The 13625-nt window shown below is 38.7% G+C and overlaps 2 protein-coding genes across 2 annotated transcripts; both read left to right on the top strand.

Moving 5' to 3' along the window:
- Nucleotides 1-8489: 8489 nt before the first annotated feature.
- On the top strand, nucleotides 8490-10377 carry BDCG_00259 (PHO85 cyclin-7). Its single transcript, XM_045415780.1, has one exon. The coding sequence runs from the start codon at nucleotides 9032-9034 to the stop codon at nucleotides 9794-9796; it is 765 nt and encodes a 254-aa protein (XP_045271645.1). The 5' UTR covers nucleotides 8490-9031; the 3' UTR covers nucleotides 9797-10377.
- Nucleotides 10378-10392: 15 nt separating this feature from the next.
- BDCG_00258 (palmitoyltransferase akr1) lies at nucleotides 10393-13588 on the top strand. Its single transcript, XM_045415779.1, has 6 exons — nucleotides 10393-10927; nucleotides 11010-11813; nucleotides 11915-11987; nucleotides 12056-12320; nucleotides 12393-12505; nucleotides 12581-13588. Exons 1-6 carry the CDS (start codon nucleotides 10622-10624, stop codon nucleotides 13264-13266), a joined length of 2247 nt encoding a protein of 748 aa, XP_045271644.1. The 5' UTR covers nucleotides 10393-10621; the 3' UTR covers nucleotides 13267-13588.
- The last annotated feature ends 37 nt before the right edge of the window (nucleotides 13589-13625 follow it).

Here is a 13625-nt window from a genome sequence, read left to right as displayed (position 1 = left end):
ATTCAGAATGTCCAATTCATTAGGCAATTCATTGGATTCCCTCACTGTATTTACAGGTGTATTTGCACCCATGTCAAGAGCTTCATCAAATATGACATCTCATGCAATCTCAAGATGATGTGCAACAGGATCCCACACATGATATTGGTGTAATCCTTGGTATTCAACCAGCTGTCATTCCCTGCCGTCAGTCCTATCCACAAGCTTATTTGACACTTTCAAATCCTTCTTGTAGACCTTGCACCCCCATCTCCGTATTCAATGGACAGAAGGTTGCACCCCAGTCCATGCTTCAAAAGGTGTAAGTGGTGTTCCTTCCTTGCATCCAAATATCTTTGTTGATGTTGAGGATGTGTTGATCATCATGATCACGGCTTGCATTGCTTCACCCCAAAGTTCTCTTTCTAATTCACTATCAAATAGTAGGCTTCGCGTCTTTTCTGCAACTATTCGATTCGCGCGTTCCGCTGGGCCATTTGATTGTGGTGTGTCAGGTGTAGTCATTTCATATGCTATTTCTTTGCTCTGGCAGTAGGTCTTAAGTTCTTGACTTTTGAACTCTCCTCCATCATCTCAGTGTAGGGTTTCAACTCGATGTTGTGTAGTTGTCTCAATACCTGTGATGAAGTTCATTAATCTTGCAGTAGATTCTTCCTTTCCCATCATAAGGATTGCTCACCTATAACGGGTTGCATCGTCTGTTATACCCAACCAGTAGCTTGCACCCCCCCTAGTGAGAGTGTCATTCCCGTTGAAAAGTGTTTTTCCACCCTCTGTCAGATTGATGAAGAATCTCATTGCTGGCTTGACAGCTTGTGTCATAGATGCGAAGGTTGGACGTGTCATTTTTGCTTGTACACAGGTCTTGCAGAATGGCAAAGCTCTGCCACTCTTTATCCTCATTCCTAGTTGTGGATCTGCCGCCATTTTTGCGATATCCGCGGGATTCAGGTGTCCTAGCTTTTGATGCCATTGCATCATTGTAAGTTCTATAACCTTTGTGTCATTCCTTTCAGGTAGTGCCAATATTGTGTCATCTTTCGCCCGTAACATGTTCGCAGGTTCAAAATCACCATTGGGCATAGCAAACCGGATCAAGTCTCTGTATGTAACCAGCCTTTCCATCTCATAGATATCATTCTCATTTAATCTTGCTGTAAATGAGAACATGCGGTCGGGAGACATAATCAACATAGCATGATTATTCTCATATGTTAACTGCTTATAGGTATAACCCTGATGTACGAGCTTACCCATACTCATGAGATTCACTTCTAACTTTGGGACATAGTGGACATCATTTAACAGCATATCCGCCCCTTTCACTGGAATCTTTGTATCTTCTATAGCTGCAGCAGGGATCACCGTTCCGTCTGCTATTTTCAACATCACTTTCACCTTCTGAGGTTTTGCCATGACAAGATCCCTGTGGGGTGTGGCATGGGCGCCCGATCCAGAGTCTAGGATCCAGGTATCTTTTCCTGTCTGGCCACTTGCATAGGCCTTTTCTTTGATGCAAAATACTTGCTTTATGATGTTGTGAACAGGAGCAGCACCTGTATTCTCCGCATTCTTGTCTTTATCCTTGTTCCTATTTGTATTGGAGTTCGAAGGACATTTCTCAGGGTATTTCTTTCAACAGTCAGTCTGGATATGACCAACCTTTTGACAATGATAGCAGGTCCTCGCATCATTACCCCTATGTTCAGGTTTGAATTCAGTGTCCTTGTCCTTGTCATTGTCTTTGTTCTTGCCTTTCTTATCCTTGTCTTGGGCGTTATTCGCGGGATTTTTTGTGGATTCAGTACTACTATTTTCCGCAGTAGGAAGGTGTAGGAGTATGTCACGGCATAATTCCATGAAGTCTTCTTCTAAAGGTCTTGAATTGTTCTTATCAATCTGGTTCATTCTATTCTTTATGAAGGATGCTCAACCTCTATTGACTCCTGTCAGTAATCTATTGAAAAACACGACATCTTCAATCTTATATCCCAGGCGGATATAATCAGTTCTGATGGCAATTAATTGTTCAATGAAAGCTCTGTCAGATCCTTTGCTTTTGAAGGTCATTTCAATAAGCTCTTCAAACAAATGAGTCCTGCGTACAGCAGGCCTCTTGGAAAAGTTATCCTCTATGATAGTCCATAGAGCATAAGCTGATAATTTGAACTCCTTGAGTATAGTGAAATGGGCCTTGGCCTGCAGGGCAATTGCAGACCACATGTAATTGTATAACCAAAGATTGCATTCTTTCCAGAAATGTTGCATGTTCATAGTGGCATTCTCATCAAGGCCATTATCTTCAAGAATATCATCGGTTTCAGACTGCTCTGCAGCCAAAAGGATTTCCTCTCTCCACATTGGGTAGTTAATGGATTCAGTGAGGACTATTGATCTTTTGATGGGTCTTACTTGGCTTCTGAATTCTTCAAGGACTTTCATTATGACAGATGTCTTCCCTTTCCATTGGAGGTATTCTGCCAGGTCTGCTTCCATCTCATCACCTGCAGGGTCACCCCTACTGGTCTTCATCCGCTCAACCTCATGCTGAAGTCTTGCAATTTCTAGTCTCATGCGAGTCTCCTCGCTCGCTGAGCTATTGTTGTTCCGGCCACTTGGGCCCCCCACATTGCCTGACATCTCACTGATGATGCCTTCAACCGGGTCTTTGTATATGTTGGACTCGTCAGACTGTTCTTCTGTGATGGTTTTGTCCGGCTCAAACACCCTGGGAGCTGCCTTCTGATTTGTTATTGGTGTTGGCAGTGATCTGTGATCTTGCGTTTGCTGCTCTGGTGTTTTCTCGTTTCTTTGTCTTGGAGGTATGTATTCTTTTGTTAAGTCAGGTGTCTCCCCAGATCTTAGATTAACCATGGGTTCAATTAATCAATAAAAAACATCTAGGCACGCGTAATGATACGTGGAGATGTAGTTGGCATGTTATTGCGGTTATTCGTTGCTTGTGAAGGGCTTCATAACCTCTTGGAGGATAACGTTGTTGTGTTGTGTTGTAATCTAACTACGCGAGTTACACTAAATGGATAGGTTGGGGTGGCACGTGACTAGGGTAGGTGTAGTAATCACCAACAATATGAGCCAAGGTCAGCTTACATAACAAGGTCAAGTGACGCACTTAGTGAGGTCAAGTTTTCTGCTTTCTGGTCAATAGCCGCAACGGCTGTAATGATCAACATCATGTGACTACATGATTAGTCATTAAATCGCCGTGAACTCATATAATGCATGTTGGCTCTTACGGCCGTTGCGGTTAAGTGATCTCACTAGATCATGTGACTCATCACTATATTATGTTTCTGTAGATAGATTTATCAATACAACCTTTAACTATTCTATAGATTATAGTCTGAATAGCATGTTTTTCTTTTTAAAATGTTATATCAATATTTTTTGATGAGAAATAGTTCATCTTTTTTGAAAAGACTCTCACTCTTTATTAGAGATATTTCATTTTTTCTGAATTTACTGATCAGCAGATTTATATACTTTATATATTTTTGAGAAAGCACATTCTCTGTTGTGAAGAATATCACTTTTTTATTTTTTTACACATCTAGAAGAAGCAGAGCCATCTCAATATAAATAATATATCTATTACTTCAGAGTTCAGCTCAAGATTCAGAATCACATACTTTACTAAATAACTTATTAATAGAATAATTACTCATTATAAGAAAGCTTCTGACTTGCAAGATAAGACTGAGATCAGTTTTTATCAGAGTATGAAATTTGATAATAAGATAATAGAGAAGTTTCAGAATAAAGAAAAGCAGAGTTAATATTTATCTACAGAATCTGTTTATTTTAACTCTTTAAATTCTTCATCATCTCTTATCTCTGAAATACTGACTTTTAATGATAATCTGAATCAATCTATCTATTGCACTGCAGACAATCTTATGAATCTTATACAGATAATGCTACAGAATCAGATAACTGCAGCTGAAATCACTCAATATCTTACTATATCTGTATAAAGAGACACTATGAGAGATGAGTTGCAGAAATATCAAAAGAAAGTTAAATATACACTAGATATCAAATCAGTGATTACATTTAATAACTCTAATTATGAAGTCTGATATATTGATATATTAACTGATACAGAAGTTATTAATGAAACTAACATTCTATTGAGAATTTAATAAGAATTCTCTTTTACATATTATATTAACTCTGAGAAGTGAAGAATCTGTTTTAAGTCTCTATATAAATGTATACTATTGAGTCTTATTAAAAATGTTTGAACTACTATTGAAATCTTGAAAGCTGATAATACTGCAGCTCTGTGAAACAAGATTAATATTGAATATATAATATCACTGATAGAAGAATGAGTTAATATCTTCAAGAAATTGACAAAATTATAAGTCAAGAAGAATGATTATCTTACTTTTCAGAGATATTTTCACTATCTTGTTATCTGTCATAAGAAGCTCTGTCAGAGTACTGAGAATGTATATCATAATCTTTTTCTCAACAATCTACAGAATTATCAAAGACTGTTTATCAAGACATGTTTGAATAAGTTTTTCTTCACTAATCAGAGACTCATTGTTAACATTAATATCAATGATTTGATAAAGCAACTGATCAATCATATATTTAAGAAGATTATCACTGAGTGAAAAAAGCAGTCTCAGACTGATTCTGTGACTGTGAAAAAGAACAAAGATAAGAATAAAGATGAGAATAAAAGTATATCTGTATAAAAGTACACTCACTGCAGAAGATATGAACATACTGTTGATAGATGTTTCATCTTACACTCTGATAAAAAGAAAAAGAAGAATGATAAGAAGAATGATAAGAAGAAAGAGAAGAAGAATAACTTGATAAGTTCTTAATCAGCAGTAAATGCAGTAATTATAAAGATTAAGTTCTATTTCTCTTTCACAGTCACTGAAAAATCATTATCTAGATCTTGATATTTGAACATATGTGTAAGTCTGAATATAACAGATAAGCTTCATTCTTTTTCAAACATTAAATCTTTTAATGATAATATCTCTGTTGATTCTGTGACTGAGAGAACTGAGTTTGTCAAGAAGATTGAGACTGTTATCTTGAAGATTGAGAGTGATGATGTTAACTTACAGAATATTCACTATATTTCTAATATTACAGTTAATCTGCTCTCATTTATAAAGCTTGAAGATCAGAGATTTCAATTTACATTGTCTTTTACTATTCTCTCATTTTTCATTTACAGAGCTCTGAATAGTGTTATTTTTCATACAGTTCAGACTGCTCAGAACAATATATATAAGATCAATGAATAAGAGTTCAATGAGAATCTCAATTATCTGAACAAGGCAGTCAAGTATATTACAATGTCACATGAGTATAATCTTGACTGAAAAGTTAATCTTTCTGTGACTGCTATTACTACTGTTAATAACATCAATTCTACAGTTCTGAATACAGGTCTCAAGAATACAAGAATATCAAAGACTCTTTTGAACTGATACTGTGATCTTGATCACATTCATGCTGATGCTATAATTGCTATGATTAAGAATTCTCATACTGAAGTTACAATTAAAGATTCTAAGACTAAGTTCTTTTATAAGAAATGTGTTAAGACAGATATGATATGAGATTATTCAAAAACATCAATGCCTAGATCTATTTAACTCATTGAGAAGATTTATATTAATCTTATAGATAATGAATATACATTGAAAGACCTTTCTGATCACTTCTTAGAGTTCTGTCAGAAGATCAAATACTGAATACTTATCATCTATAATATAACTTACTATCATTGAGTGTATTTTTTGAAGTTCAAGAATGAGACTGTTCAATACTTTGAGTTATGACTCAGATTCATGAGTAATCTTGAGTATACAGTCTCTGCTTTTCTACAGACTGATATTGATGATGTTTTCTAATTCACACATATGCACACAGTTATGAATTTATATAGTATTAAATGAGAATTAACAGCATCACATTCATCACATCAGAATGATGTTTCTGAATATGAAATTCATACTATTATGAAACAGATTAGAGCTGCTCTTTTGAAAGATAATCTTTCTAAAAAGTTCTGAGCAGATGTTCTAGAGACAGTGATTATAATAATTAATAATACTCTCACATCTACAGTTCTTTATAACTTGAAATTTTAGTTCTCTACTGTAGAGACTTCTGTGATTTCAAGTTCATATAAGATTTCTTAATATACACTTACAAATACTCTGCTGAATGTAAGACATTTTCACTGATTAAGTGCAGAGATTTTTATTCACTTGCATGAATTTCAGCAGTCTGTAGATAAGCTTTCTCCATGCACTGATTTCTATTATATTATTGAATTCAGTGACACATCAATATATCATTTATAATATCTCAAATCTGATAAGATTATTATCAGTAGTGATGTGAGGTTTCTGATCACTGAAAAACCAGTTATTACATCTGTGAAACTCATTAATTATATTATTAAATCAGAATCTGATATTCATCTAATTGATGATGAAGATGCTTCTGACATTGATAATCTGAATTCTATATAATTATGACCTGCAAAATCACTGACTACTTACACTTTAAGTCTTATTACAGACAATCTTCTGAAGTTCTATAAGAATGTCACATCACAGTTAGAAGAAATAGAAGATTATTAAAAGAAGTTTATATAATATGAGATTACTGATCTGAAGAGATATAATATATAAAGTCTGATCTCTAGATCTGATATTCTGAGAGATGAACTAATTACTTCAGACTGTTAAATGTTTCTTAAGAAAGATAGACCTGTGAACTCAAATACTGATTCTGATAATATTCTTAGAAAATTATATTGAGTAATTTATAATAACTGACTTAAGAAGAGTTCTAGAGAAGAGATCTACACTTCTGTTATCACTGATACTACTAATCATATTCTTTTTACAATAGCAGTACTACACAGTTGAACACTCTGTTAGATAAATATAGTGATAATATATCTTTATAAGTATCTTATCAAGAAGATCTATATAAGATAACTCACTGAATTTAAGACAGGTTTGCTGAAAACACTTGTCTGTGCAGTTGAGAATAGTTTATACAGTCTGAACTCTGTGATGAAGATCTGATATAATTACTTAACAGCTCTGTTAAGTAATCTTGAATTTACAGTCAGTACTCATAATTCAGTACTCTGATATTATATATTCAGACATCATCTCTATATAATAATCTATATTAATAATCTCAATATCATATCTGAAGCTTCTGAGAATATTGATTAACTAGTGAGTATACTCAGTGAGAAATTGAAAGTCAAGAATCTATATCAGTCAATCAAGTATTTAAGTATAAAGATTAATTATTCAGATAAGAGAATTAATTTGATATATTATTAATATATTAAATATCTTGTTAAAGATTTCTATCTTGATAATACAGCTATTATCAGAATATTAATGAAGAATGAATTCTATATTAATGATTTCTCTATATCTGAGAAAGAGACTGATTTCACAATTTAGTGATATTAATATAATATGAGTTACTTATAATATCTTGCAGTTAAAACACATTCTAATATCACTCACACTGTCTCACTACTCACTCAATGAAACATTGATTTAATATCTCAATGTTGAAAGACTCTATTACATATTATATGTTATTTAAAAGAGATCATGAATCTGAGTATTTTCTATAGACACAGTCTGTATGAGAGGTCTGTTTCTATTATTTCTTTCATTTCTATCATTTCTTCTGTTTCTTTCATTTCTATCAATTTTTTCATTTCTATCAATTCTTTCATTATCTCTGATTTCTCTGATAATTTCTATCTACTCTTCAGCTACTCAGATTTCAATTGAGCTGATCTCTTAAATGATAATAGAAAATCAATATTCAGCTATATTTTTAAGCTTATAGATAGTCTGATTTCATGATATTCAGTGAAGCAATCTTGTATATCTCTAAGTTTCAATGAGACTGAATATATAACTCTCAGTGAGACAGTCTGTAAGATAACATGAATTTAGAATTTCATAATTAAGCTTGACTTTATTATTATATCTCTGATACAGATTCTCACTGATAATAAGAATATTATAGATCTTATAAAGATGACAGTTATTACAGTCTGAAGCAAACATATTAATACATATTTTCATTTTTCATATTAACAGTTGAATCAGAGAGTCATTGATTTAGAATATATTCTCATTACTCAGATAATAATAAATAGACTTACTAAATCTCTAGACACTGTGATATTTGTATGATTCATGATTTTACTAGGTCTCACAGGTGTAAAAGTTGGGAATGTTTAATTTTACATTTGTATTTGATTTTGACAGACTATCTTGGTGGTTTGGGTGTTTTTGTATGTGATTCTTGTTATCTCGAGGGGGGGTGTTGGCCCTTACGGCCGTTGCGGTTAAGCGATCCCACTAGATCACGTGACCCACCACTATATTATGTTCCTGTAGATAGATCTATCAATACAACCTTCAACTATCCTACAATGCATAAGCTACTATTCCTTGTTTTTGGTATCTTCTCCCTTCGCTGTTTTATTTAATTGTTCTCGTTAATTTCTGCTCCGGGGCGCCTCCTGCTCAACAGGGCAACGCTCTTAGGTCTTATCGTCTGGATAAAAATACACAAACACGCCTTGCTTAGTCTTGTCTGTTATTTTTCGCACATCCTATGGACTCTGGGGTTCACCTCGGAGTAAATGTTTAATCGTGGGGAACCTGCAACGACAAATACGCAATTGGCATTCTTGATGTTCTGTGAAGTGTCTCTCTCAGGTCAGAGATACAAGACGCACTTGAACAATCCGAGCCAACCGCCTGGATATCTGCAGTTGCATGTATATTCAATCAAACCTTCGTGCTCGCCGAATTTAGCCCGACACCACTCTACAATGCAAGCCTCATTGCCGGAAATGAACTTTCACCTGACACTGAGATGCGGCAAGCCCCGGATGTCCCGTACGTGAGGAAACCTGGCCTGGCACGTACTAGTCTCTAGGAAAAGAGTAAATGAAGTCTTTCAGATGTCGCGAACATTCACAGAAATGAACAGACGAAGCGAGGAATCAGATGGCGATATGGCTACTGATCTAGCCTCGCCGGTGCGGCGGCTCTCTCTTTCCCCGAAGACGAGGCCCCAGCCTGTTTCTGGTTCTGCTGGGGATACTAAATCACCTTATTACGATAAAGTAACCAGTGTTCCCCCTGAATCAGCTTTGATGATTCTCTGCGCACATGTGAAAAAATTAGCCAAACTTACTGGCGATATCCCCTCATCTACTACACCAATGGGAGAAACCACCATCTCATACCAGACGGCGAATGATAACTGCGCCATGGCAGACAACTTTTCGTTGAACGCTAACCCGAGACCTGGGACAAAAGATCCTTCTACCGTCTCCCCAATGATATTGATCAAGAGCTTTTACTGCAAGCAGATATCCCCGATATCTCTGGAAGACTATCTCCTCCGAGTCCATCGTTACTGCCCGATGTCAACGGCAGTATATCTCGCCACAAGTCAATATATCAGACGCCTAGCGATTGTGGAGAAAATCATATATGTTACACCACGCAACATGCATCGGCTCGTTCTAGGAGGGTTGCGGGTAGCAGCGAAGATGATGGAGGATCTCTGCTACCGACATGGACGGTTTGCTAGAGTTGGGGGAGTGACGGAGCGGGAGCTGGCGAAGCTCGAGATTAATTTCAGCTTCTTGATGGATTTCGAGTTGGGGGTTGATGTCGAGATGATGTTTCGGGAAATCGAGGCATATCGAGAGGGGTGACAGTAAATAAGACCTGCGGTGCGGAATAGAAAGTACCTATAGCTACCTGCTTTCTTGATTGTTAGATTTTTCCCAGCTTGCAGGGAAAGAAAAAGGGGGTCTTTTTTCTTCCCTCTCTTCATACCGACATTTTTCATTAAATATTGGATGGATTTGGTCCTAAAAATCATAGTTTTGGACATATATGCAGAGTTGGCCTAGACCTTTCTCATACCAGTTTTGTCAGGCTGACAGCAGTCAGTTTTGCTCAGAGCTAATACGAGACACCAGCATTCGCAGATGAAAAATGTTCAGCCTCAATTTGCGCAGATCAAGCCCAGCATGACCCAGATAGCTAGCTTGAGAATGGCATGCTTGAAAAGATGTTTTGTTTGCAGGAAACATCACAGTGTTGTTGAAGAGATAAATAATAGATTATTAGGCTAGACACAGACTATGAAGACAAGTAAATAGAATAACAGTAATTCACAGTTTCATGGAATCCATGAGGAAATGTTCATCATCTCAGGAACTCAAGAGCCGCGAAGACGTTCCCCAGCTCTATTTAACCGCTTTGGGGCTGCTGCCCAATCCGAATCCGCGCTCCCCATACTCCACCCCAGAATGCCAGCCTGGGAAAAATAATCTTGCTCCATCGCAACAATAATATGCAGGAGAACCAAACCCATCCGGAAATTTAGTCCTCCCTTTTCGCTCGTTCCCCCGAAGGACGAAATGATTGAACTTCGCAACTGAGGGACAAGTACAACACACCGCTATATTCCACTCCCGGCGCATTTTCCACCCAGATAAATATATCAGCCCTGAATTACTCCGCGCTGAGCCATGTCCTCCTCATCGACATCTCGTGATGTTCAAAGCTCCACAGACAGAAATTCCAGCTCTACGTCTCTGACAACCGGGACTGGGACAGCTGTTCCTCCAAAACTCTCGACGCGAGAAAATGAGCTAGAATTGAAGGATATCAACCGGGAGGATGGAAACACTAGCAAATCCAAACGATCACTGCCCATCGAGGAGGATATAATGCAGCTGGCTCGACTAGGTGAAATAGGGGCCATACAAAAGCTATTCGAAAGCGGGAAATTTAATGCCAGATATGCAGATGAAGAGGGTATTACGCCTTTACATGTAAGTGGATAATCGAGTAATTTCCCTGCCTTCGTTAAAAGAGGATCAGTTTGCTTACGCACCAAATCTGCTATTTGTGTAGTGGGCGGCAATAAACAATCAGTATGCCCTTTGCAAGTTCTTGCTCGAGTCCGGCGCCGACGTGAATGCGAAAGGGGGCGAGTCTGTAGCTACAGCGGCCATGTGGGCAGCTCAGCGCTGCCACTATTACATCGTGAACCTATTACTACAACACGGCGCGGACCCTCTATCGACCGATATCCAAGGATATAACATACTACATCTTGCCACCATCGATGGAAATGCGTTCCTCCTCGCCCTTCTCCTACATCAAGAAATCCCCGTTGACGTGCCGGACCGTCAAGGCCACACTGGGCTGATGTGGGCGGCGTACAAGGGTTTCCCGGCCTGTGTAGACCTATTTCTAAGGTGGGGAGCGAATGTAAACGCTGTTGATGAAGGCGGGCTGTCACCACTACACTGGGCATTGGTTAAGGGTTCTCCAGCCTGCGTTCAAAAGATCATAGAGTATGGCTCGGATCGTTTTGCGGAGACGCGAGATGGCAAGACTCCCGCTGTAGTAGCGGGGGAAATGAACACGCTCAACGTGTGGTATCGGGCTCTCAACGAATGTGGTTACAACCGAGAGGGCAACCTTCGAGCGATGCCATTCGGGCTAGCGAACTTTGTACGGACAAAGCAGTTCACGTCGAAGTTTTTCTTCTTTTGGCCATTCCTTGTCATTCTCTTTTCTATCTTTACCCTCAGCAATACGGCTATATATATTGGTATCCCAGTCACCATAGGGATTGTGTTTGGCATGCAGTGGGTTGCACAACGGGTTGCAAATCTTGGGCCCCCGGAGTATAGAGTCCTGCAACGAACGGTATGCTCATTTTTCTGGAGAAGGCCATACTCCTCCTCGTTTCTCCCTTCCTAGGAGTTTGAATTGCATTGTGAACTCGCCTTCTAACCCATTACATATAGCCCTTCTTATCAGGCGTTTTTGCTGGAACTCTATTTTGGGTTGGAGCACGTTGGGCCTTGAAGGTGCTACCCAGTAAGACCCAAATGAATATTTCCCATTTAATTCGAGAATTACGTTGAATAGCTAATGTTGCACTCTAGATACATATTCTTCACGCCCTTTTTTGAACTTCTTCTTCACAGTGTTTTTCGGCCTGACAACGTATTTCTATGGTCTTGCAATGTTCGAAGATCCAGGCTTTGTCCCTAAACTAGGAAGCAGAAATCAGCAGAGGGACACGATAGCAGAACTTTTTGAGCTCTGGAAATTCGACGAAGACAACTTCTGTGTATATTGCATGACTAGAAAGCCGTTACGCAGCAAACATTGCAGACGGTGTAAGCGCTGTGTGTCTAAGCATGACCAGTCAGTAGTTTTCTTTTCTTTTCTTTTTATTTGGGTGAATTTACTTTAGACTAACCTACTGGGGAAACATAGCCATTGCCCATGGATCGATAATTGCGTTGGCGCAAATAACTTGCGCCACTTTATTCTGTATATCTTTAGCATGGAAATTGGCATCGTTTTCTATATACAATTAGTAATTGCTCGTAAGTCTTGATATTCAGCGAAGTTAAAGGGGGAGGGTGTCCACGAAGAAGAAGCATTTACTCACGAGGCCACAGATATTGATTTAATTCCTGTACCTGCGGATGCTGAATGCAACATCCTTTCCTCAACACTCTGCGATATCCTCAACCGAGATACCTTCACAATCATCCTCACGATGTGGACCAGTCTCCAACTCATATGGGTGAGCATGCTCTGTGTCGTCCAGCTTGTCCAGATATCCCGCAATCAGACCACGTACGAAAATCTGCGGGGACACACATTCGACTATGCGAACTCAGCTTCGCAAGCCATTACCTCCGCCATTACAACCGGCACTACTTCGACCGATATTGGCGGCCTCTCTACGACAAGCCAGGGTCCTAACCCAGCAATTCCACCAACTACAATACCATCACACCGCCGACCGCTTCCACACCGCCACGACCACGGCTGCCTATCCCAATGGAAGACGCTGCTGGGTCTGGATACCTTCGTAGCCACGGCGCAGGATGGACTTGATCGGCGGGGCGGGGCTCGACACAGGAACCCTTTCTCACGCGGTGTTGTTACGAATTGCAAAGATTTTTGGTGCGATAGTCAGCCTTATTTTGGCAAAAGAGATACGGGGAGCGCAATGTTAGGTGGCGAGGCGGTGAATTATGCTCGCATGTTCGATATGCCACTTATGACGAGGTCGGGGGGAAGTAGGGCTGGTTCCGGTATGGTGTATCGGAGCGTTGCTGCCGAAGATGCTGTATAGACTTGATGGTGCTGATCTCTTTTCGTGTTCCTTTTAAATGACTTGATGTTACCTACCCCTTTGTGGTCTGGACGGATTGGCGGGACATATTAATTTTCCAATTAATGACAGTTTTCTTTGCTGCTTAATACATTACATATTGATTTATTCTCTTCAGCGGGTTGGAATGTATATATACTATACTATGTTACACAGCGCTTAGTCTGTCTACTTGTTCTTCCTCATGTAAAGTGAAAATGCAAAATGCAGCGTGAATGTCGTTCTGGCCTGTTGAACGCCAAGCGATTTAGGAGCAAGCCAACCCCCACGCACGTTATGGTTGCCACTGCTTCGGATCAGTCGGAGATAAGATTAGATCC

This window comes from Blastomyces dermatitidis (assembly GCF_000003525.1).
Source record: "Blastomyces dermatitidis ER-3 genomic scaffold supercont1.1, whole genome shotgun sequence".
NCBI lineage: Eukaryota > Fungi > Ascomycota > Eurotiomycetes > Onygenales > Ajellomycetaceae > Blastomyces > Blastomyces dermatitidis.
This window is presented reverse-complemented; position numbering and strand designations above follow the sequence as displayed.